At 36.8% G+C, this 26,869-nt stretch overlaps 1 protein-coding gene across 2 annotated transcripts in view; it reads left to right on the plus strand.

The window, feature by feature from the left end:
- CDH8 (cadherin 8) overlaps positions 1–24,385 on the plus strand; it is a gene marked incomplete at both ends in the record, with an annotated part of 359,837 nt that extends 335,452 nt beyond the window's left edge. The window contains 3 exons of one of the 2 annotated variants that reach the window (XM_082605978.1): positions 21,554–21,805; positions 23,233–23,415; positions 24,363–24,385. In XM_082605978.1, the coding sequence (XP_082462104.1) occupies positions 21,554–21,805; positions 23,233–23,415; positions 24,363–24,385 (458 nt within the window). Of the gene's footprint in view, positions 1–21,553; positions 21,806–23,232; positions 24,005–24,362 lie in introns of those variants that run through there. The other variant, XM_082605979.1, reaches the window with a different exon arrangement.
- Between the last annotated feature and the right edge of the window lie 2,484 nt (positions 24,386–26,869).

Genomic DNA, 26,869 nt, shown 5'->3' on the forward strand with positions numbered 1-26,869 from the left:
TAAGGTCTCTTCTTGATCTCTTTGATTTCAACTCCTTTTACTCCAGCCATGATCCACTTCACTCCACTACTCCCAGTCACAATGGCTTCCTTCCTGTTGAACTCACTGAACTCACCACAGGCAGACTCACCTCTGGGTCACTGAACTTATTCTTCCCTCTCTTGACACACTCTCCTACCCCCTGCCCCACCCCCCTATATCTGAATGCTGGACTCACTCACCATCTGCCTCAAATCTGCTCAAATGTCCCAAGAGAGTCATGCCTTCACTGAGCATGTTTTTCTCTAATTTCCTCCTCTATTCCCCAACCTCCTTTATTCTTCTCCATAGTGATTTTCACCTTCTATGACACCACACTGGCCAAGCTCTCACATCCAGTTCTTCTGCTATCCAAACTATGTTGGATGCAAGTTGTAATTTTTTTTTTTAAATAGGACCCTTTAGAGAAAAACTCTTCGCTTTCAAATTCTCTCTGTTCTCAATTGCTAAATTACTTCACAAAAGATTGTAGCAGTTTGACCAGAACTATATGACTGTGCCCCTTCACACCATTGCCAATAAAGGGTATTATCGTTCTATGTTTTTCAAATGTTTGCCAATCTGATGGACATCACATGATGTCTCCCTATAATTTACTTTATAGCATGCAACATTTTTCAGGTAATTAACTGGTCATTTGTGTTTCTTCTTTAGAGATCGCTTGTTCCTTTCCTTTGACTATTTTCTTATTTTGTGTAATATTCCTTTCCTAATAAATTCTTAGCACAGTGCTTTGAAAAGATTCAACCAAAAATAAAAAATTCTCTCTGCTCTCAATTCAATTGTCCAAGGACCTACTAAGACAACAGATATCACTCTGATTATTTAAAACAGGAAATGTAATGCAAGACAGTGGTAACAAAGATGATAGAAAATGCTGAGAAGCCAAACAGCGGAGGCAACCTAACTACTGAAAACAAAAGGAAGTTTCTACTGCCGCTAAGCGAAGAGAGAAAGGGAAGATGCAGAATTACTGGAGCCCATGGTCATCCTGGAGTTCACTAGAAAAGTTAGAATCACAAGAAGCCAAATGAAATAAGGGGGAGCTGAAGACACTGAGGAGGTTCAGCTGCTACAGAAATGCCACTTGAGGTAGAAAAGAAGGGAGATGAGTAACGTAACTTGGAATCTCCTTCCCTCCAGCCGCTGTCTCCCATTAGCTGAACTCAGCCAAACTCTGGATGATACAGGATCTGTTAGGTCAGTACCTCTTACAGTGAAGAGCAGAGCACTGGACCATCAGAAGATGGATCTGGGGGCCAATAGTCAAATAACTGGCACAGTCTCAGTGATGAATTAGGCTTCAGGTTGGCTTTAAGTACCCTTGATATAGACCCTCAATGTAACCTGGCTTCCTTCTTACACAGCACATGCCAAAAAATGTAGTTAATGAAACATGTGTGTGATTTCTGCATTTGTTATTATCATTGTGTTTAATTATGCCTCCTACTAGATTATAAACTCCATGAAAGCATCTAAACATTTTTATTGCCGTGTCTATAATGCCTAGTCTATAGGAAAACCTTCACAGAGTTCTTTGCAATAAATGCCTGGTGAATGAATGAATGAGAGTGAATAACCCAAGATTTAGCAGCACAGTGATTTATACACTCTGTCATCACACTGTAATATTACTTGCTTACTGGTTTTAGTCTGTGTCCTAACCTCATCTTCTAACTCCAGAAAGGCAAGAATGTACAACTGATCTCAAGCTTTGAAAGAAAGTATTATTGCCTAGTATCACAGCATAATCATTCATGCCATATCTATGAAATCCCATATATTTGTGGAAAAATAGGAGAAAAAGACAATAAAAAAGAAACCATTTCTTCTGAACACCACTAGTGGTGAGCTAATTCTGGAGAGAAGTTATTCTCAAAGATCTCTTTGTTCTGTGTTCCATTGGCTTTTCTAAAATTACCAAACACAGGGCCCACCTTTCCTCATAGCTGATGAGGGTGATTAAAATAATGCCTTTTATAAAGAAATTGCAACTGAGAAACAGGAAGCTCAAATGGATTTCAGAATCTTTCCATCTATAAGATCCTTAATGGGAGGACAGTCAGAAATGTGTGACTATGAACTCTACAAAGGTATCAGTGAATGCGATCGATGCATGATGAAATAAATATCTACAATCAGCACCTCTAGATAAATACATAATGATACTCCAATGTCCTTGGAGTATCAAAGGACATTGAAATCCAGATAGTGTACTTGTAAGGGCCTCTTTCAGCACGCTTTTCAGATAATCCTTGATTGTGGTTGGTTAGAGCAAGCCAAAGAGTGCTAGGAATTCAAATTTATACTTCCATGACGATTGTAAGCATGACACTGTATTTGGGGATCTACATATGTCATCAAATTCTCATTTAAAAGTATAAATGCCTCCTTGCAAACGTTCATGAATTAAATCATGTGTACCATTTACTGACTTTAGGGTTGGTACTGTGCTATAGTTTTCACATATATAGTACTACCTCTGATCTTTCTACAACTTCTACAGGTTATGTCTTATTATAGCATTATTCAGTTACAAGACTAGAAATTCAAAGAGGTAAAACATCTTGCCCAAGTCCACAAAGCTTCTGAAGAGCAAAGATGTAATTAGAAAATAACTATCTATTTTTTAACATTTCGTATGGAAAATATCAAAAGTATATTAAACTTTTTTTTTTTGAGGTATGCGGGTCTCTCACTGTTGTGGCCTCTCCCGTTGCGGAGCACAGGCTCTGGACGCGCAGGCTCAGCGGCCATGGCTCACAGGCCCAGCTGCTCCGCAGCATGTGGGATCTTCCTGGACCAGCGCTCAAACCCGTGTCCCCTGCACTGGCAGGCAGATTCTTAACCACTGTGCCACCAGGGAAGACCAGCGCTGTATTTTTTAAAAACACCTTTGCTTTTAATATAAGGGCTGTGGGGGAGGAGAAGAGTAATTGAGGAAAACCACCGTAACTATTATGAATTGGAGATATAATTGCAGGTATAGTAAGAAGAAGTTTTTTTAAAAAACTGGAAAATGCTCAACTGCCTAAACATGATAACAAAAGTAACTCAAGAATTTAAAGCATCACTTCTACATATTGCCATGGGTATTGAGATCTTGGCAAATGAGTTTTTTAAAGTAAGAATGCAGAGCAATTAGCAGAAAATCCACACATGACATCTCTTGGGAGTCTTTTTGAGCCAGTTTCATTTATCCTTAGATTTTTAATATTTTCCATCTCAAATTAAAAAATAACATAAAATTACTATTTTTCCTAATAAATAAACTCTCATTGCTTTTGATCACTAAAAGGTAATGAGCTGTTAAATGTCTACAGAAATTGTTTTTAGTCTTAAATGGCTTCTCATGAAAGGAAAAATGTTGTAACTCTTTTCAGATTTTCACACACACACACAAACGATTGAATAAGCTCTTTTCTGTTATAGAAAGGCAAGTTAAACAGCAGGATCGACTTACTGAGTAGTGTGAATACCTATTTTTCAAAATGTGGAATATCTTCAGAAGCTTATCCTTCTTTACTTGGAGAGATTATTTTTCCAGAGATTCAATGAATGTTTCTATAGTTTTTGCAAAGTCTTATGCATACGGGTAGGATCATCCAGATAACCATATGGGACTCTCCTAATTTTAGAAGCCAAATATTGTCAGCTGTCAATCCATGCACAGTATTGCTCACAAGAACATTTTGTGGATTGGCCTTAAGGTCATGATGCTGACTTTGCAACTACTCTTCCAATCCTTGTGATTTTTTAGTAAATTTACAAAGTTGTGCCACCAACACCACCATCTAATTTTAGAACAATCCTATCACCTTAAAATGATGAATAGATGTGCTGACATAGAGGCTAAAATTCCATCTCAACCTAATTTTGAGAGCCAATTAAATATTTAATTTTCCAAAATTGGGTGTTATTGTCATTTATCCACTGATATGTGGTACCACTTTCTAATTTATATAACATAGCAACCGAATGTGGGATCATCTTAAAAAAAACTCAGTCCTAGAAAAATGAGGGACCCAAATAAGATAAGCCTAAGAGCCGAATTGGAGATTTTTTAGGGAAAAATGTTTTGCATCAAATGAGTTAAAGTTGGAGGTTGCCAGTGGGGGAATGAAGAACACATGAAACATTCCAGTAAGTAAAAGTATTAGCAATTTCTGTCTGTGGCGTTACTGAGGGCACAAGCAGAGCCCGGGCTGGTGGCGATTGGCAAGACTTTCGCATGGCTCAGAAACAGGAATCAGAGTTTGCCAAGAGAGACAGAGCTGCCAGAGTCATTCAGAAGGCCTAGAAAAGTTTCCTGGGTCTTGGAGCTCAGGCTGGGTGTCAGGCCTGAGCCTCTGAGATGAGAGAGCCGAGTCCAGGACATTGGACCACCAGAGATCTCCCAGCCCCACGTAATATCAATCGGCAAGAGCTCCACAAGAAATCTCCATCTCAACACTAAGACCCAGCTCCATCCAAAGGCCAGCAAGCTCCAGTGCTGGATGCCCCATGCCAAACAACTAGCAAGACAGGAACACAACCCCACCCATTAGCAGAGAGGCTGCCTAAAATAATACTAAGTTCAGACACCCCAAAACACACCACTGGATGCGGCACTGCCCACCAGAAAGACAAGATCCAGTCCCACCCACAAGAACACAGGCACCAGTCCCCTCCACGAGGAAGCCTACATGAGCCACTGAACCAACATCACCCACTGGGGTCAGGCACTAAAAACAATGGGAATTACAACTCTGCAGCCTGTGAAAAGGAGACCCCAAACACAGTAAGTTAAACAAAATGAGAAGACAGAGAAATATGCAGCAGATGAAGAAGCAAAGTAAAAGCCCACCAGGCCAAACAAATGAAGAGGAAGTAGGTAGTCTACCTGAAAAAGAATTCAGAAGAATGATAGGAAAGAATCCAAAATCTTGGAAATAGAATGGAGAAAATATAAGAAACGTGTAACAAGGACCTAGAAGAACAAAAGAGCAAACAAACAATGATGAAAAACACAATAAATGAAATTAAAAATTCTCTAGAAGGAATCAGTAGCAGAATAACTAAGGCAGAACAACAGATAAATAACCTGGAAGATAAAATAGTGGAAATAACTGCCACAGAGCAGAATAAAGAAAAAAGAATGAAAAGAATTGAGGACGGGCTTCCCTGGTGGCGCAGTGGTTGATAGTCTGCCTGCCGATGCAGGGGACACGGGTTCATGCCCCGGTCTGGGAAGGTCCCACATGCCGCGGAGTGGCTGGGCCTGTGAGCCATGGCCGCTGAGCCTGCGCGTCTGGAGCCTATGCTCTGCAACAGGAGAGGCCACAACAGTGAGAGCCCCGCATACAGCAAAAAAAAAAAAAAAAAAAGGAGGACAGTCTCAGAGACCTCTGGGAAAACATTAAGTGCACCAACATTCAAATTATAGGGGTCCCAGAAGAAGAAGAGAAAAAGGGTCTGAGAAAATGCTTGAAGAGATTATAGTTGAAAATTTCCCCAAAATGGGAAAGGAAATAGTCAATCAAGACCAGGAAACGCAGAGAATCCCATACAGGATAAATCCAAGGACAAACATGACAAGACACATATTAATCAAACTATCAAAACTTAAATACAAAGAAAAAATATTAAAAGCAGCAAGGGAAAAACAACAAATAACATACAAGGGAATCCCTATAAGGTTAACAGCTGATCTTTCAGCAGAAACTCTGCAAGCCAGAAGGGAGTGACAGGACATATTTAAAGTGATGAAAGGTAAAAACCTACAACCAAGATTACGGTACCCAGCAAGGGTCTAATTCAGATTTGATGGAGAAATTAAAACCTTTACAGACAAGCAAAAGTTAAGAGAATTCAGCACCACCAAACCAACATTACAACAAATGCTAAAGGAACTTCTCTAGTCACGAAACACAAGAGAAGGAAAAGACCTACAAAAACAAACCCAACATGGAAATAAAAATAAACAAATCGGAACTAATGAAACTTAAAAGCTTTTGCGCAGCAAAGGAAACCATAAACAAGATGAAAAGACAACCCTCAGAATGGGAGAAAATATTTGCAAATGAAGCAACAGACAAAGGATTAATCTCCAAAATATACAAGCAGCTCATGCAGCTCAATATCAAAAAAACCAACAACCCAATCCAAAAATGGGCAGAAGACCTTAATAGACATTTCTCTAAAGAAGATATACAGATTATCTACAAACACATGAAAGGATGCTCAACATTACTAATCATTAGAGAAAAGCAATTCAAAACCACTATGAGGTATCACCTCATACCGGTCAGAATGGCCATCATCAAAAAATCTACAAACAATAAATGCTGGAGAGGGTGTGGAGAAAAGGGAACCCTCTTGCACTGTTGGTGGGAATGTAAATTGATACAGCCACTATGGAGAACAATATGGAGGTTCCTTAAAAAACTACAAATAGAACTACCATATGACCCAGCAATCCCACTACTGGGCATATACCCTGAGAAAACCATGATTTAAAAAGAGACATGTACCACAATGTTCATTGCAGCACTATTTACAATAGCCAGGACATGGAAGCAACCTAAGTGTCCATTGACAGATGAATAGATAAAGAAGATGTGGCACATATACACAATGGAATATTACTCAGCCATAAAAAGAAATGAAATTGAGTTATTTGTAGTGAGGTGGATGGACCTAGAGTCTGTCATACAGAGTGAAGTAAGTCAGAAAGAGAAAAACAAATACCGCATGCTAACACATATATATGGAATCTAAAAAAAAAAAAAAAGGTTCTGATGAACCTAGGGGCAGGACAGGAATAAAGACGCAGACCTAGAGAATGGATTTGAGGACACGGGGAGGGGGAAGTGTAAGTTGCGACGAAGTGAGAGAGGAGCACTGACATATATACACTACCAAATGTAAAATAGATAGCTAGTGGGAAGCAGCTGCATAGCACAGGGTGATCAGCTTGGTGCTTTGTGACCACCTAGAGGGGTGGGATACGGAGGGTGGGAGGGAGATGCAAGAGGGAGGGGATATATGTATACATGTAGCTGATTCACTTTGTTGTATAGCAGAAACTAACACAACACTGTAAAGCAATTATACTCCAATAAAGATGTTAAAAAAAAATACTAGCACTTTATATCTCACTCCTAGGGCATGAGCGACAAATTACAGCTGTATTAGCCAGGCAAGATTATAGTCTTTTCTTCGATTCGTGTGTTCCCCGGGACAGATCACAAGGAGGCCAGGATAACGTATAGCAGATACCTGACTGAAAGCGGAAGCAGAAGGATAGAGACAGAAGACAATTTATATCCTACTTTTGGAGGGCTGTCTTCCAAGCCTGAAGCAAAACCAAGCCTGGGGAAGGCAGATGTTTTAAATATTATGTTAGGTGATTTTAAAAGTCATCTTTATTGACATATAATTGGCCTACAATAAACACTCTTTTAATTTAAGTGGAGTCTCACTCCTTAACATGTATTTTATTTTTTTACCTTATATTTTACTTTATAATTTAATTTGTATTCATCTTTGAGGCTTTCAAGTAGAAATTCATTGGAAAGCATGAAATCCAAATATTCTTAAAAGATTGCAATGCTTTGCTTTATTTCAGAGCTAAAGTAACTGATAATCTTACATATATTAATAATAATGACTATTGTTTTAAGTTTCATTAAACACTGGACACTTCAGACCCTGAAAATATACTTCAGATAAAAAAACACATTTACCCCTCAAAGACCTCCTGACCCTCATTTCCTTTATTAGTAATTTGGGCACAATAAGAGTACCTGCTATGACCTTGGGGAAATTATTTTAAAATGCAACGAGGTAAGTAATGAAATTAGGGTGCAAACACAATGAGGAATGATTCCAAAGCCTGAACATTATCTAATATGACATTCCGAAGCATTCTGAATACATATCCTAAAGAAATTACACCTAATATAAACTTTTCAGGAATTAGAAAGTTGAAAAGGGAACAAATTCCCTTAAACTTCTCTTTATTTGTTAAGCATACCTCTTATAATTCCAAAATGTGGAGAATCTGATGGTAGGGATCTTTATATCACTGCCCACTGCTAGAAAATACCACACATTCATTGTCAATGGGGGCTGGTAAGCTTGGAAAATCAAATACCATCTTGAGAATATTTTAAAAGACTCATCAAAAAATTCCCTTTATTTTAAAAGAAAGTATTAAAATGAAATCATGCATGACTTCCAAATGTATTCAGATTTCTCTACACTGTATAACAATAGGGAGTTTTATCAGATTACATCTTCAATAAAAAGAGTTTGAATGAGTTTGATGTGATTTCTATTTCAATCATAAGGGTGACCTACACAGGTATCTTTTTTCTTCGATCACTTTATTTCTGCTCTCTCCATCTGTATTTTAACCTGTTAATATGTGGGTGAATTTGAGGAAAAGCAAATCAGTTTGACCTTTAATGTAAAGTCATTTTTGTATGATCAAAACAGTACTATTTCCAAGACTGTAAAGAATGTGGATTTTAAGATTCAAAAGCACGTGCCATTCCCCGTAACCTGGGAGGAATGATAATGTGACCACTGCTTGAATGATAATTTTATCTACATAACTGCCTTCCTCTTGCCTTCACTGTATATTAAGACTTCTGCCCAAAGATATATGTTTAGCCAGCTGTTTTAATATAACATATTAAACTTTAAAATGATTCAAGGACAAACACTGGACTGCAGCTCGCTGTAGGATGCCACATTTTGTTGCATCATTTCCCTTCTTTTTTAGCAGCTATTTTACCACTAAACCAGAAAAGAAGGAATTACGCAGGAAAATTGCTATTAGCTGCTACCCCTGCTGGATTACAAAACCCAGAGCATAATAGCTTCCCCAGTGGAGCCTCTGAGGGCTTGGGCAAGCCATTAACCACTGCTAACACCTAAGGGAAGAAATAGAATAGAGTAGAATGGCTCTCAGGTATCCCAGAAGATTTTTATGCAAACAAAATTTATTTGAAATACAGATGTCCAGGGCCTAGCCCCAGAAATTCTTATTCAGTTAATTTAGAATAAAATCCAAGAATACGCATTTTTAATATGCTCAGACAGATATTTGTATCTGAATTTTTCACCTGGCTTCTGTTTGTGTGAATATTTGCTCAGACACAGGTGATCATTAAACAGGCTTGACAATTAGAGTGTCAAGATGGACCAAATATATGAGAGCCTAGTATATGACAGGCACTTTATTTTTAAAATGAATGTAATAATGTATGTATCATTAGTGATGTAAGATCCTCTCACTGCATTCTATTTCTGTAGCATTGGATACATTTTGGACTTCTCAAGGTACTGCTTTGCATTTTGAGTCTCTGGTTACATATTGAGTTATATTCACTGAAGACTATTATGTATTTATTCAACAAACTAAAACCATCATATTTGCTTTACATTCATTTTATAATCAAATCTCCATTACATCTCTGAGTTAGATACTCCAAAATCCTTAGGAGTCTGTTTGTTCCTATTGCCTCCTTCATAAAGCAAAGAGTAAAATTTCAGCTGATTACTGAAGGATGACAGAACTTCCCTACATTGAAAATGAAGATGTGAGCTTATTGGATACAAGGGGAAAGATGTATAAAATCATGTAGCCAGAAAGATGATATGAGAAATTGGATCAAGAAAGAGATTTTTAGAAATGGAGAAGAATAGGCATTACATATTATTAGTTCCACTATTGAAAGACTGAATTTGTGGCACTGACCATCCAGGTGGATATACCCAATAGGTAACTGGAGGGGACATAGGGCTAAGGTTTTAGAAAAATAGTGTCTGGTATTTGAAATCAGGTAAGTGAATCAGATTCAAACAGATCATAAAGAGGTTAGAAAAAAATGATGAGGACAGAATGCTATGGAACAGAAACATGAGAATTACAGAGACAAGAAGGGATGCCAATCTTTGCACTTCCCCAGCTTAACAAACCAGCCCTTTCCTCTAAACCCAGCCCACATGCCACTCTTTCCTTAAAGCATCCCTCATTTGTATCTATGATAATAGAAATTTAAATCAAGGTACAAATGGCATAGTGGACCACGAGGTATAGGAGCAGAGACCAAAGGACAGGGCTCACAATTAGAGAATGACTATCAGCTGACTCACATTTTGGCTAGTTATAATGTTATTTTCTCTCCCCTTCTGAGTCAGACGTTCCTCTAGATCAGTAATCATTTTTAAAAGTCATCCATTTGTTCATTCAACAAGGATTAATTAAAATCTTACCATGAAGATTGCTATATGGTGACACATATGATAGTCAATAGGATGCATTCACTAAAGAAGACAAAATCTCTGCATCCAAGGATTTTTCAGTTGGTGAGGCAGAAAACCATCACACCTGACTGTATAGCAGCATGCTGGGTAAATATGTGCCAAAGAAGACTTTCCTCTGACAGCGATGTCTTGGAGACAGGAGGAACTGAATAACTGAGAGGATTAACTGAATGTGTCAGTGTGGATTTGAAAGACATTAAGATGGAGGCATGGGTGATGGCAAAGGAAAATGAGTTTGTACAATTTTTGGTGGCTTTCACTTACTTTCTTAGGAAACTAAGAAACCATTTGCACGTATGAAACTAAGATCTAAAGACACTTAGGTGCAAATTCAAAATCTTCAGGAAGATGATGATGTCTACTAAAGTGATGATTTCCAGGGATACTTAACCTCCTTCAAGTCAAAGCAGGTTATTTAGAATACAAACTACTTTAGGTTCTTCCTTTCTTTTATATCCTCAGCTCTCTATTCACTATATTTAATGATTTCCATATCTTATACACAATGTATGCTTCACTTTAACTGCTGTTTTAAAATCGTCTCACTTCCTGGTCCAACTACCCTATATAACAAGTGTGTTAATGGGCAAAAATTTATCAGCTCCAGTGCAAATGAATTAATCTCTGACTCCCAGTTTCTTAAATATTTAGAGATATCTATTCAATCAATAGAGGTGTGGTAGAAAAGTCATTCTCCTGACAATGCTAGCTTTCCAATGTCTGGATTTTTAACCACTATTAGGTTAATTTCTGAAATGTTTACAACTCCACTAAAGACCTTGGTATTTCTTTGTTTTGTTTTTTGTATTTTTTCCCCTAAGTAGCTGTACCCTTAAAAAATGTTAATGCATTTTTCAGTTCTGCATAAATCCAAGTAGATAAGAAATATTATTTTTCAGACCTGTTGATATTTATAAAAACTTTAAAATTTCCATTCAAACAAAATAGAAATTGGGTCTTGGTATTGTTTTCACTTTTGTGAGTTAGTTAATGCAGGCATTTCTCAGATAAAATGAAGGTAATATTAATCTTCATCTCTCATTCCCTGGTGCCTGGAGTGAGATAAATCTGCCTTTCCTCTGAGTTCTAAGGGATCTGCATAACATACATGGAACATTTTGAGTAAGATCAAGCATGCAAATTAAGTGCAGGAGAAAAATAATCAAACTCAGAAGACTTTGGGCAGTGTGATTATATCTAGCATGGAACTTGGACTTTGAGATACTTGCATTCCTCTCTGGCACTGAAAATGCTTATTTCTTGATAATTAATTCAAGGTTATGCTATGCTATGCTATGCTATACTATGTTATATTGAGTCTCAAGATACGGGATTTAGATTGATAGAGTGTTGTACTGAATACATTTTGATGCCTCTACAATACTATATTTCTGCCTACCAGTGGCCTTGACTACTTAGTTTTTACCTTGTCTCTGATAAAGGTGTCATGGTGTGGAAAAACCTCCTCCACACACTTTCTCTTTTTTATCTTATCCTTGAGCTTTAATATAACCTTCTTAGAGCCCATTTCTCCTTGCTTCCTGAGGTGACTTTTGCTAAGATGACAGAGAAAGTGTAGAAATACATTGGACTTCCTAGTAATTCTTAGCTGTCAGCTGAGAAACCTTTTATCAGTCCAAAAAAACCTGTTTCTCATAGGTAAAATGGCCATAAGAATGCCTACCTTGCTTCTGTAAATAATATTTAATCAGATTTATTGATTATATTAATTTCCTAGGGCTGCCATAACAAATTACCACAAACAGGGAAGCTTAAAACAACGGAAATGTATTCTCACAGTCTGGAGACCAGAAGTCTGACATCAAGGTACTGGCAGGACCACACTCCCTCTTAGAAACCATAGAGGAGAATTCATTCTTCGTCTCCTGCAGCTTCTTTTGGCTGGAGGCATTCCATGACTGTGGCCACATCATGTCAATGTCTGCCTTTGTGGTCACATTCTCTCTTCTTCTTCTCTGTGTTAAATCTCTCTCTGACTTAATCTTATAAGGACACATGTTATTGGACTTTCTTTTAAAGATACATGTTACTGGATTTAGGACCCACCAGGTAATCCCAGATGAACTCTTCATCTCAAGGTTTTTAATCTGATTACATCTGCAAAGACCCTTTTCCAAGTAAGGTAACATTCATAGGTTCCAAGGAAAAGGACATATACATGTCTCTTTGGAGGTCACCAGACCACTACATTGAACACCATCTTCATAAGATCTAAGAAAAAATTTCCTCTTATATTAGCCATTTAAGAACAGTATACGTAGATTCTTAAAGAATTTTAGAAGATGCTTAAATTTCATAGATTACTTTAATGAGTCCTAACTTCTGTAAAGTGAAAAGCATAGCCTACTCTCCGTACATTTCCTCTGCAAAATGTCAATCTTTCATGTATTTATAGAATTGTAGTGCTGCATGGTTATAGTGGAATAAGTTTTTTTCTGTTAAAAAGGCACTAATTTTTTCTATATGTAACTGTAAAATGTTGACTAAACATTAACTTTGGTATTAGTCTAGGAACTTCTAAAAGAATTCACAGTGACAGTTTTTCTAAAGCCAAAGTAAACCTTGGTCAACATTTATGGCTAGATATACATACTTTATTATTAAATATTAGGAGATTTGGTAATGAGTCAACATTCATATAAATATTGAGATTACTGACATCAGGTGGCATGGTGCACTATCTAATGAGGAAAAAAAGGGAAAAGAATGACAAATGATCTAATTAGGTGACTCAGAATATCTAGTTGCATGTTGCAGACTTAGTATGTTGGTATACTTTCAATGAATTATGTAGGAAATTATAATGGTACTGGAGGAGACTGGCTTCACAGAGTCTTAATTTTTATTAATTCATTATAGCCTGATTGTTTCCAACAAGACAGTGTTTAGAGTAAAAATACACAAATGAAGTATAGATGTTATGATCTTTGCTGCATGTTCCTAGATATTAGATACTATATATGCATATTATCTAGTATGCTGAAATCCATGGATTTGTATCTTTATTGCTTTGCTACATTTTTAGAAATAACAGACACAACACAATGATAAGAACTTAATTAAATCTCTTGTCCATACCTACTGAAGAGGGTCATTTTCCCTTGGTTTTGGCCTTCTTGCCATTTTCATTCCATTTGATTTGACCAAGAAAATTTGAATTAAATTTGCAAGTCAAATGACAGGAGACATTTCTCAAAAAGGCATAATATCTACTGATCTTCTTTTCATCTATTCCTTTGTTATAAACAGTTGTCTGGCAAGTGCCTTCATTAACTCTGGCTCCTTGTTGCTTTTGCTTGCATGTAACAGGATAAACAAAAGCCATAACTCCATAATTTCAAATAAATGGGACCTAGACCAAAGTAAACTTTCTGCATCAGGGCAACAACAAGAGATGAACTACACTGAAACAAATAAAGAATTTACATTTGCCTCCTTTCTTTTATCTGGAAAAAACAATAGACAATGGGGAAAGAACATGGGATATTTAAATAATAACAGCGATAATAATGGCCAAAGAAAATAAATAGAAAGAAGAAAGGAAGGAAGGAAAGAAGGAAGGAGGAAGGAACTTAGGACTGTGGGGAAAATTACACAAATAGAGTTGAAGAATTATCCAGGTAGGCACCGCCTATCTCTTCAGATGGACTTTTTAGTTTTTCATGGAGTATGCATATAGAATTAATAAGTGACCATAGCACTATCTAGTGTGCTGAGGCTGCTATAACAAAATATTTCAGACTGGTAGCTTCAACAACACAATTTTATTTCTTACAGTCCCAGAGGTGAGGAAATCCAAGATCAAGGGGTAGGCAAGATGTGTTTCATCCTGAACCCTCTTCTTTTGGCTGCTTATAGGTGGCCACCGTCTCTCTGTGTGCTCCATATGACCTCTTCTTTGTTTGCCCACAAGTGGAGAAAGAGAGAGCTCTCTGGTGTCTCTATATTCTAAAGACATCAATTCTATAGTATCAGGGCCCCACCCTTACAAACTTCCTTAACCTTGATTACTTCCTTAGAAGCTCCATCACCAAATACAGCCACACTGGGTGTGTGTGTGGGGGGTGGGGGGTTAGGGTTTCAACATATGAATTATTGGGCTACACAAACTTTCAGTCTATAACAAACACTTACTGACTTATTTGCTAAAGGAAACTTTTCTTATAAGAATATTAATGTTGTATGAGAAAATATCCTTTGATTTCCAATTCCAAATGATTCAAAGACTGAATATCAAGAATCAAAGAGGAAATTTCTCCTAGACTCCTCAGTAGAATTCTGATGTGCACCTCTTAAAATGATGGTATTTCAGATATTTTAGAGCAATTTTTCTTCCCCTCTGAGCATTCTCTACTTAAATATAAGCAACCTCAACTTATTGCTCATGTTACATGATATGAGTCATGTCCAGGGAAAGACTTGGAAACCATCAATATTTCTTTTAAATTTCCATATAAGACCCTGGCTATATACGCTTTCCAACAGCCTGAAATTGATTCTTCTCACTGACTTATTTTGAACTACATATAACCCCCCGTGACAAAATAACATGAATGGAAATAAATATGAGCCCCACAAAATATGGCTAATGATTACTTCTTCATTTATTCAGCAAATATTTGCTGAGTATTCATTATGCATCATAAATTGGTTATTTGTTACTTGGAAGTTCCCTAGTTTATTTCTGTATCCCCAGGGTCTATGATATCCCCATTATGATATTATTTCTTTGTGGTAAGTGTTCTGATGAAAATAAAGAGGTTTTTAGAAGATTACATAACTAATTTATCTAAGGAGATTGGGGACAACTAGTAAAAGAAAATTTCCCCAAAGGAGTGATATTTAAGCACAGACATAAAGAATGCATAAATTTTAATAATTCAAATTAGGGCTGAGGAGGGATAGAGAGATTATGAGACAGAAAAAAGAGCAAATATGAAAGCCCTGAGGACAGAAAATCCTTAACTCAGAAAAGACCAGGAGGGCTGGAACAAAGAGAGAAAGAGTGGCAAGACCAAATAAAAGTAGGTTAAACGATGTGACTAATGTTGTCATAAGAATCTTTGTTCTGCGCCAAGTCCCGTGTTGGAGACTGAGACTACAGCTGTGACTAAGGCTAGTCTCCCTCAGGGGCTTAGAGTTTAGTGAGATAATGCACACATTTTATTGAATATTATCTATTTGTCTTAATATTATCTATAATGTCAAAGCTGTTGCATAAAGATTCTAAGTACTTAATTTTAAAATGGCTGCCTTTGTTAACAGCTTCTAGTGATTTCCAGTAAAATTACAACAAATGCTCTGGAATAACAAAACGACAAAACTAAGAATATAAGTAACTATTTTTATTCAAAATTAATCTGTTGTCAGAATCTGAAAGAAATTTCATACATAATGGCATAACTGTAATGTGCTATCTGAAAGCAAGCAAGCCTATGCACCTACTATTTACCTGGCCCTTTCTTTACTATTTATTTGATATATACCTTGTATTACTCAGACAAGGAGTAAGGAATGCACCAAACCACTATTTTAGGAATATCATCACTTGAAGTATGCCTGGTGCTATTAGTCCACTTTAACTCCCCTTCATGATCTTTCCTTCAACAGTTAGTCATAAACAGAAACAAATGGGTGTGGAGTATGAAGCAAGGTTTTGAAAATAGAGTCATTCATCCTCCTTGCTGTAAGGCTCATAAGCAAAACATTCCAGGAAGATGAGAAAACAGGAAAATCCGCAACTGAGAAAAATAATAGGGAATACAAATATTTAAATATTTCACCTATTGAGAATATCAGAGAACTAGGTGATAAGGTTACGATATGTTCCTATCTCAGTGCAACTCAACTGCACTATATGGGTAGCATATCCATGGACATTAGTCTATCCACCTGGATATTCGCCCACCCTAGAGAATGCCAAATGCTTTTGGTCCATTCTCTTCTTAAATAGATCTTCGCACAATTTCTTTCTATCTTTTGTCAAATTCTGTCATTATATACTCAAATTCAAAAGATTTAATTTTTTTAAAAAAAATCAATGGTCATTTCCTCTTTTTGTTTCATATATTTTTCAGTTTTAGAAAATGTCTGTGTTTTCTCTAGTAAATCATTATCAAGTGTCCTCTTATATTGGTTATGCTCAAAAAGAAAAATAAATAAATGCAGTAAATATAATAAGTAAGGGAAGAAGCCATAAGGACAGAACAGGTTAGGCTGTAGAGAAAACAAGATGATATAAAATGGAAATGCATGCACATATGAAGGACTGGAAAGAAGATTTTTAAATAACACAATAATACAATTGAAGCCAAGTTTAGAGGTAGTGAACAGCTAAGTTACTATCCTTGATATGACGGCCTTTTCCCTTTGCATCATTGTAAAATAAATAAAACAAAAGAAAAAATTAAAAAGAAAGAAATGAGAGTGCACTTTTACAAAAAGTGTCTTCAAATAAACACCATCAATCATCTTAATGTTCAAAGTCAAAAGCTATTTTCTCTTTTTTTAATATCAAGAACAAGGTACAGGTGTCTACCATAACTTCTTATACTCAAAATTGTATGTGAGGTTCTTGTTAGTATAGTTAAGATGAAAAAAAATTAATATAGTCATTTAAAGCTATAAGTATCTCTCTAAGCACTGCTATAGCTGCATTCATTACCTTTTGATTGACTGCATTTTCACTTACATTGTCTCACATTTTCAAAATTTCCTTTTGATTTCTTCATTGAATCATTGGTTACTGAGGAATGCACTGTTTAATTTCTACATATTTATGAGTTTCCCAAAATTTTTTCTATTATTGATATCTAATTTCATTCTATTACTGTGAGAGAATGCACTTTGTATTATTTATATCTTTTAAAATTTATGGAGGTTTAGTTTATGCCTAGCCTATGGTATACATTGCAGAATGTTCCATGTGTACTTGAGAAGAATATTCTGCTATTTGGGTAGAGTGTTGTATAAATATGTTAGGTATAGTTGGTTTATACTGTTGTTCAAATATTCTATTGCCTTATTTATTTCTGACTAGTTTTTTAATCTATTACTGAAAGGAGAATACTGGAATACCAAACCATTACTTCTGAATTTCTAGTTATTATATCCTCAATAATATATTATGTATGCATTGTTTTATACAATTGCTTTTTAAAAGTTAAGAAAAAAACTATGCATTTATACTGTCTTTGATAACTACATAATTACTTTTCCTGATTCTCTTTGTTTTTAATGTGGAGTTGAATTACCATCTGGGGATATTTGCTTTTCAGTCTGAAGAACTTCCTTTCCTGTTTCTTTTAAGACATGTCTGCTGGTGACAAATGCCCTCAGTTTCTTTGTAATCTGGGAATGTCTCTATTTAATTTTTTTTAAAGATAGCTTTGCTGAATATGTGATTCTTGGTTGAAAGTTTTTGCTTTGAGCATTTTGAATGTGCTAGCCCTCTTCCTTCTGGTGACCATTATTTCTATAAAAATTTAGTTGTTAATCTTATTGGGGTTCCCTTGGAAGTGATGAGTCAATTTTCTCTTGCTTTCAGCACTTTGCCCTGCAACATTTTTTTTTCTGTCTCTTTGTGAATCTCTTTGTGTTTACATTCTTGATGTTTGTTGAGCTTTCTGAATGTGGAGACTAATGTTTCCAAAATTTTTTGAAGTTTTCAGCCATATTTTTTTTTTCCTTTCTTTGTCTCCTAGTATTTTCATTTCAGGTATATTTGTGCACTTAATGATGTCCCACATTTTTTTGAGGTTCTCTTCATTTTTCTTCTTTCTTTTTTCTCTATATTCTTCAGCTTGCATATTTTCTATTGATCTATCTCCAAGTTCACTAATGCTTTCTTTTGCCAATTCAAATTTACAGTTTGTAATTTATCATTTTAGTTATTGTACTTTTCAACTCCACATCTTCCATTATGTTCTTTGATATTCTCTATGACATGACACTGTTATCACTCCTTCAGTTCCTTCTTTAAAGGTTTACTGTAGTTCATTGAACATGTTTACAATGGCTCCTTAGAAGTCTTTGGTTAATCTGATATCTGTTTGCTCTCATGGACAGTTTCTTTTGCCTGCTTTTTTGTTTTGTTTTGTTTCCCTCTAGTTTATGGGTCATGCTTTCTTGTTTCTTTGTATATCTTGTAATCTTTTGTTGAAGACTGGACATTTTTAGAGAATATATTATAGCAAATCTGATATTGACTTCTCACTGAAGGCCTGTTACTGTAATTTCCTTGGTTATTTGTTTAATGATCGGCTAGATTACTTTAGTAAAGTCTACTTCCCCTCTGCAGTGTTAAGCCTCTAATGTTTCACTTCAGGGGATCCCAGCCTTGGGTATGCCCACAGTCACCCTCGAATGGCAGTGGTTTTGGCAGGGTTTTCTGTCTCTTTCCCTGCCTACACCCAAGTTGTTAAACTCCACTGATTGCCAGATGATTTCTGTATTGTTTTTAATTTGGGGCCCTAAATTGTTCTACAGACTAATCCAACCCAATTTGGGCTCCTTCAAAAGAGTATTTCCTTTGGCAAGTGTTTCAGATTTGTTCTGAACCTGGCAGACTCCTCTGCATCTCTTTCCTGGGTTCTTTGCTTCTCCACTGAGGCAAAACTTTGAGCCATTGGCTTTGGAGCTGAATTGGAGACTATGCTGGGTTTCTCTGAGTGACGCCTCTACTTTAGGAGCTGGGCACTTGATGCAAGGGAACAGTAGCCTCAAGTCTTTTTGGCTTGGCTCTCCCAGTGTGAAACCACTGCTTTACAGTCCAGGGCAAGCACAATTGCGGCCCTGTATTCCCTGTGAAGCCTTGCCAAGGTAGAGCCTCTGTTGCACAAGTACAGGCTGTGAAGAAGAAAGGAGCCCCTCTTCTTGGCCATACCAATTCAGAATTTAGTTGATCAATAGGTAGCTAGGAGCAGGGTGAGAACTGGCAACACCTTGCCCTCTAACTGCTAGCTGGGGTGGGGTGGGGGGAGCCCTGTGTTTTTGGCTGAACCAGTTTGGAGTGGAGTTTCCATCTCGCAGAGCTGAGAGAAGGGATGAAGGAACTAGGTTCTGGTTGACAAACTACATTCTCATCATTCCTACCAGACTCTAACAGATTTTCTTGAATAAACATTTCTGCATTTGCTGCTTGTCTCCATTTTAGCAAAAATGACTCACAGACTCCCTTTACTCAGTCAATAATTTTCTTTATATAGAAAGGGATCAACATGTGCAGATACCAGGAGTAGTAAAAAATGAGTATGAGTTTGGTCTTAGACCCATCAATGCTTTTCTAAGTAATAAAGGAGATGGTTTTGTTCTGCAATGAGTAATACTCCTGCTGCAGTTTCTAAATTATCATTATAGTTTGTTTTAAAGAGCAAATATACAAAGATTGTTTCTCATATAAATAATGTTAACCACAAAAAGACAAAAGCCTCGTTGTAATTTTATTAATTGCATCTTGAAGAACAATTCCCATATTCTGTTTTGAACTATGGTATATGAAATCACCCACAAATGTTCCTTGTACTAATTTTAACTGTATTCAACCTTGTCACACACTTTCTGGAAATTTAACACAGCTATATATTCTGTATCTTTTTTGAGATGATGTTCTCCTGCTTTTAGCTTAGTGCTATTTCCTTCTATGTCATGGAAATAAAGATTACTAGATCATTTGGAATACCACTGCTTACTTCCACTAGAGACTTCTTTTCACTCTTCAAATTACTAAATAATGAGGTACAACCAGCAATAACTTAGAAAAAAAAATTGTTAACTCAGAGTTTTTTTTTTTTTCTCTTTAACTGCTTACTAGCAAGGCGTTGTAGGTCCACATATATCTTAAACAAAGCAAAACCAAATATAATTTATAAATTTATTTTAGGGAATGTCACTTATTTTTGAATTCTGGTATAGTACTATATGGTACAGAAGATTTAACACATTTACTTAAAACCATTTGAGTGGAATATCTATTCATGTATTTGTGTATTCTGGAAACCAGTAGGACACTGATGACCAGGAACTGGACAGCAATGGTTTGGAATGCCTGCCTTAATATGCATCAGCGAGGTAGACAAATGTTCTGGGGTCTGCAAACTTGCCAATATTTGAAAAAATCCCAACTGAAATAATCATTTTGCCCAAATTGTACTGCACACATTAACCAAAGTTATGTTTACTTGCTTTTGGCTGGAATATCAGTGTGAAATAATCAGTATTCCCATGTTGAATAGACCTATGTCTTTCATTAATCAAAATGAGAAAATAGATTAATAATTTATATATATATGTATATATATACATATATACACACATGTATAGCTACAGTTCATGAGATAGGGATGAATGACAATAAAGAGCTCATTTTGGGGGTGAAATTTTGAGAACAATAGCGCTACCACAGGACCAATCATTTCTCACTGGCCAGTTCTACATCGAGCTGAAGTATGCCATTAAGTATTGCTTAAATGTCCTTAAGTGTTGCTCCAGATCACCAATATACATTTCCATATGATTAATTAATACATTAAAAATGGACCACCTGCTCCTATGACTTTTCATCACTTAATTCTTATTTGTGTAACCACTAGAGGTCTTCTCTGCAGAATTTTAAAATATGTGGCATATCTCCTCCAATTGGCAGTAAATGGGACTTTTGTTACATGTTAGTGTAAAATGCTCTAGAGCATGAGTAAGTGTTTTTAGGTACCTGTGGGAGTCAAATGCACTGTTTTGTATGCCATGCTGTCACATAGTCTACTTTTAACACAGAGCTTCTCAAACATGACTTTCAAATGTGATGAAATTCTGTCACGTTTGCATTATCAGGACAAACGAGAGAACATTCAACTTATTTATGGGGACTTGGGGTAATTTGTGTCTTCTAAAAGGACACTTGAAGATCATTTTTGTAAAAGAAATCTTTCGCATTTACAAGGTGGTGGTAAAACTCCATTAGTTTATCCTGAGACCAAGTTCACTGAACCTGTTAGGGTGTGGATGTTTTGGTCCATGCCAACTGGGAAAGTGGGAAAGGGGAGAGGGAGAGAGCTGGAGTGGTTCAGTGGAGTTGGGATTGTCTTGAGGCTTGCAGAGGATTTATGAACTAGAAAAACAAGTGTTGTTTGGGCAGCCGTTTTGAAATGATGCAAACTATTGTAATTTTCACTTTTTCCAGATAATTCCCTCAGCATTTTGGCAAAGCATAATGGATTCAACCGCCAGAAGCAAGAAGTCTATCTTTTACCAATCATAATCAGTGATAGTGGGAATCCTCCTCTGAGCAGCACCAGTACCCTGACCATCCGGGTCTGTGGCTGCAGCAGTGATGGTGTTGTCCAGTCTTGTAATGTTGAAGCTTATGTACTTCCGATTGGACTCAGTATGGGCGCCTTAATTGCCATATTAGCATGCATCATTTTGCTGCTAGGTATGTATTTTCTTCATAGCCTAATGGTCACCATTTTTCTGGTTCATAAATGACTGTAAAGAAGGACAGAAAAACCTAACCCAGCCTAGAAAACCCTAATTAGCATTCTTTGGAAGAAAAACTCCTTTGTATATACTTCTCCAAGCTTTGAGGTCACTAAGAGAAGGGAAGAAAAAAGGAATTGTAATAGTAAATATTCAATTGGAGAGAACTATTCAGTGCCTTTTTAAATCCCATCACTGGTGAAAAGACTAAGCATAATGGTGGTGGAAGTGGGGATGGACCTTTATGTGGTTACAACAGCAACTATTACATAAGAAGGCCTCCAGATCTTCTGATACACGCCAGTTTACTTCAATGGGGGCACACATATGTCCAAAATACTCTTTTATCTAAACAATGTATAGATTGGGTTACTGAGTCCATCCAGTCACAAAATTTGGTAAGATAAAAACAAACAAACAAAAAACCAAGCAAACAAAAAATACATTTTCTTCAAAATTGCATTGTTTCTCAGATATTTTTCTTGATACTACAATCAAATTTAGATGAAGACTGCAAAATAAGGAAAAGTTTTTGTAACTTTTCTACTAAAAAATCAAATTATAAAAATGAGATTAGACAGTAGGAAGACACACAAAAGGGAAGTTATATCTTATCCTGCCCTTAGATAAAGGTTATGTCAGTTTTTACCTTCCTGGTTACATCTGTTCTGTTCACCCAGTACCCTGAGTTGATCGTTTCCTGCCACATTTTTTTTAATGTCATTAGCCCAAGTTTGGTGTGGCTGATCTGGCTAGTTTTTTATGTGTTCCTCTCCCTTCCCCCACCTGTAGGCCTACCTTACCAGATAGCGGAGTGCTAGCTTTCATACAAGAGGAGAAGTTGCCCATGCAATGTTGACATTCACCTTAATATATCTTTTCATCTGTGATTGGACATTATTTTATTGGAAAGAGTCTTGAAGGACTGATTTAAAAAACACACAAAATGTACTGGGTATGATCTATTCAGCTCCTTTTTCTTTATAGAAGAGGGTCATGGAGCCAAAAAATATTGAAGGAACTGCCCAAGATACACAGCAAGTTAGCTGTGCTATTTGTGCTGTTTCCCTTTTTGGGCTGTTCACTCTAGAGCTCCTAATGGTATTAAATGCAGCTTTCACCATAAATAGATGCAAACTTGTTCTTTCAACCCAGCTTCTTCATCACCATTTAATAAACAGAAGCAACCTGGAAGAGTATTCACTCAAAATTCAGTGCTCATACTTCAGAAAGGTATTTCACTTAATTCCCAAGTGAATGCATGAAAGGTACGTGCTCGTAAGTTTTTAAATAGCGCCCCTCTCTCTTAACATACACGATGTGTTGCTTGTGAAATCATATGTGGTGAGTCTGGCTAATCACTATTTTGTGTTTTTCCTGTAGTCATTGTGGTGCTGTTTGTAACTCTGTGGCGACATAAAAACGAGCCATTAATTATCAAAGATGATGAAGATGTGCGAGAAAACATCATTCGCTACGATGACGAAGGAGGAGGGGAAGAAGACACGGAGGCTTTTGACATTGCAACTTTACAAAACCCAGATGGAATTAACGGATTTTTACCCCGTAAAGATATTAAACCAGATTTGCAGTTTATGCCAAGGCAAGGGCTTGCTCCAGTTCCGAGTGGTGTGGATGTGGATGAATTTATAAATGTGCGGCTACACGAGGCAGATAACGACCCCACGGCCCCACCGTATGACTCCATTCAGATTTATGGCTATGAAGGCCGAGGGTCCGTGGCCGGCTCCCTCAGCTCCCTGGAGTCCACCACCTCAGACTCGGATCAGAATTTTGACTACCTCAGTGACTGGGGTCCCCGCTTTAAGAGACTGGGCGAACTCTACTCTGTCGGTGAAAGTGACAAAGAAACTTGACAGTGGATTATGAATAAATCAGTGGGAACTGAGCATTCTGTAATATTCTAGGGTCACTCCCCTTAGATACAACCAATGTGGCAATTTGTTTTAGAGGCAAGTTTAGCACCAATCATCTATAAACTCAACTACATTTTAATGTTGAACCAAAAAATAATAAAAATAAAAAAGTATATGTTAGGAGGTTATAAATCTTGTGGAGTGTGAATTAAAGTATGTGGAGTGTCTAGAAGTCTTTGGATATTTGATATTTACCTGACCACCACAAAGATTGGGATCCTGGCTCGTCCTTAGAGAAATGGTTTAAAAAGAGGAAAAAATCAAACTTAAAAAGGTGCTTTCTTAGAAAAATGGACCTGCAAGAAATTTGCTACTGATATGTGTCTTCTGCAAGGATTTTTATAAATGCAAATGGTTTTTTCCCCTTCACCAATAAGGATCCCGCCACAAATGATAAAGCAATACTTGGTCCGCTGTACACTCTGACTTTTTGGAGCTTTGGGAGGCCTCCTAGATTATACAGTACGGTGACCACACCTTGTACATAATTGTTGGCCCCATTCATCAGAGACTGAACAGCATCTTTAAATATTGTGTCGAGCCTTAAAATATTCACATGTTTGTAATCCATTCCAGGGTGGGGATTGCCAACTCAATAGTGGGAGGAGAGAAATCCCATTCAAACAGGCTTGTTCTCTGGAAGCAGGATTACTCATTTCCCCCCGTTCATCTTCTCCCACAAGGACACAAAGATAAACTGTGTCACACAGTGGACTACATAAGAGACAGATGATTTTATTGCTAGCGCGTGAATTTATTTGTTTAATCCTCGAAATAAATATTTTATTGATGTCCATTAATGCTTTTATTTATTAAGGTTGGTAATCTATAGATTAAGGGACTATATGAAAAAAAAAACTAAATTATATCCATTAATACTACTTTAGATTGTTTTATATAAATATATATACAATGAATGTTTAATACATGTACATTTTGATGAGATGAGTATGGCAGGCAATATTATCAAAAGGGAAGCTAATAGTCTCCTTAGAGTAGAAAGTGTTATTGTGACTGGTGATGGCAGGAACAGCATTTTCCCAGAGAAACTTTTGGACTGTTTTCTATTTTGTTCATAATCCTAGTATTTGGTGTTTTTACTACAAGCACAAACATCTGAAAGTATATTGATTCATGTGAATATTTAAACTCTAGACTTTTAGATGCCTACATAATGCCCTGCCCAATAAACATGCTTCAAGTTGCCTCCACAGTTTTAGAGCAGGAACTGATTTGTACATAATTTTACTGCTTCTGTTTTTAGCACTTCTCTCCCTGATCTTCATGGTGATGCACAGAATGTCTTAGACTCCAAAAGAGAACAGCACTAGAAGGTGTGAGCATATTCAATTTTTAATGCAAACCTGCCATTTAGGAGTAGAAAATGTATGATAAAACTCAAGTACTACATGCAGATCATTTTAATTTTCTACTTTGCTTTAATGCAATATTGTTTATTTACTCCATGTATTGTATTCAGAGAAACTCCTGTATTGTTTCCTACTTTGTGAAATATATTTTTATAAATACCTTTGTTGTCATCACTTTTTTTTCCCATCAGATGAAGATCGATTAACAGAGTCATCAACTCTAATTAGGATTCTAGAACGTTCAACTAAATTATCATAAGGATCACTTTTATTTGTAAGAGTCTTCATTATCAAGAACCAGAAATGAGAAATGGTTTGGCAATGATCACACAGCAAGATACCAACAGGGACATTAAAGAAACACAGTGTATGTAAAGGCTAGTCCAGCTCTGCCAGTTGGGTCCTCCTGGAAGCAAACGCTAAATCAGAGTTAGGAGTAAAAGATAAAAGAGAGAGGAAACAGGATTGAGCAGGGAAAGTTTTCATACAGGAATGCAGATTTTAAAACTTGTAAAAGTAGAGAGATTAGGAAGCAGGATTTGACAAGAGAGCCTTAGACTGCAAAGCAAACCTGACAAATCTTTGCAAGGCAAATCAGGGATTTTAATGGGGTCCTGTTAGAGGAGTCTCTCATTGGGAAAACAGAGACTCCAGGTACTTCCCTGGTGGTCCAGTGATTGAGAGCCCACCTTCCAGTGCAGGGGGCGTGGTTTGATCCCTGGTCAGGGAACTAAGATCCCACATGCCGCAGGGCAACTAAGCCCGTGTGCCCCAACTAAAGAGCCCGTGGGCCTCAACGAAAGATCCCACAGGCAGAAACTAAGACCTGATGCAGCCAAAAATAAATAAATAAATAAATATTTAAAAAGAAAAAAAATAGACTCCAGTTGCCCTGCCATCTCAGTCATTGGCTTGGGGCTGCCTGAGAAAAGTATGGCTTTGCCTAGAAAACCAAAGGCACCAACTTCTGGAGGCTGACTCCACTGTGATTTTTATGAAGTTTGACTATTATACTGAGAACTTACAACTACCCAGTGCTCAGTGACTTAACTGACACCTTACTGAGTTTCTCTTGCCTGAGAATAGTTCATCTTCAGTGCTTATCATCATGGCTATTGAACACTTTTCTATGAAGTCAAAATGATAGCCCAAATTGACTTTAAAATACACCAGGACTTGGCACAGTGACTAAAGCAAATACTTGGTGAATGCAGATTATTAATGGTAGTTTTAGTAGTAACCAATACTAATATTCTGACTATCTCACACATTCTAAACCAAGGCGAGATTATTACTTCACTTATCTCTTGCATACCAGACTCATTTCTAGTGTACTTTTCAGTGAAATGGCATAGGTTAGAGACGTATAAACATGTCTAACAAAAATTACACTAGTTTTCAGGAGTATGAAATCCGTATCTTCCAATCTTGGCAATCAATTAAATAATCTTCATATGGTGATTTTCAGGGGCAGTAGATAATATCTGGTATACCAGTTGTCCAATCTTATCTCAAAATTTACTTTGCCCAGGAAGAGAGAATGAAAGTGTGGTTTTCTCGTTGATTTTCTTTGTCACCATCATGCTGACTCTTTGTGCTTCATAGCCCATTTAAGGTTTTTCTTTTAATATGGAATCAAGTAAATGATACTATGTTCATACAGGGATGAACTATACTTTTAGAGTACGCTGAATTTAATAAAGATCTGAGGAA

Source organism: Mesoplodon mirus, assembly GCF_964341445.2.
Source record: "Mesoplodon mirus genome assembly, chromosome: 19".
NCBI classification, from domain to species: domain Eukaryota; kingdom Metazoa; phylum Chordata; class Mammalia; order Artiodactyla; family Ziphiidae; genus Mesoplodon; species Mesoplodon mirus.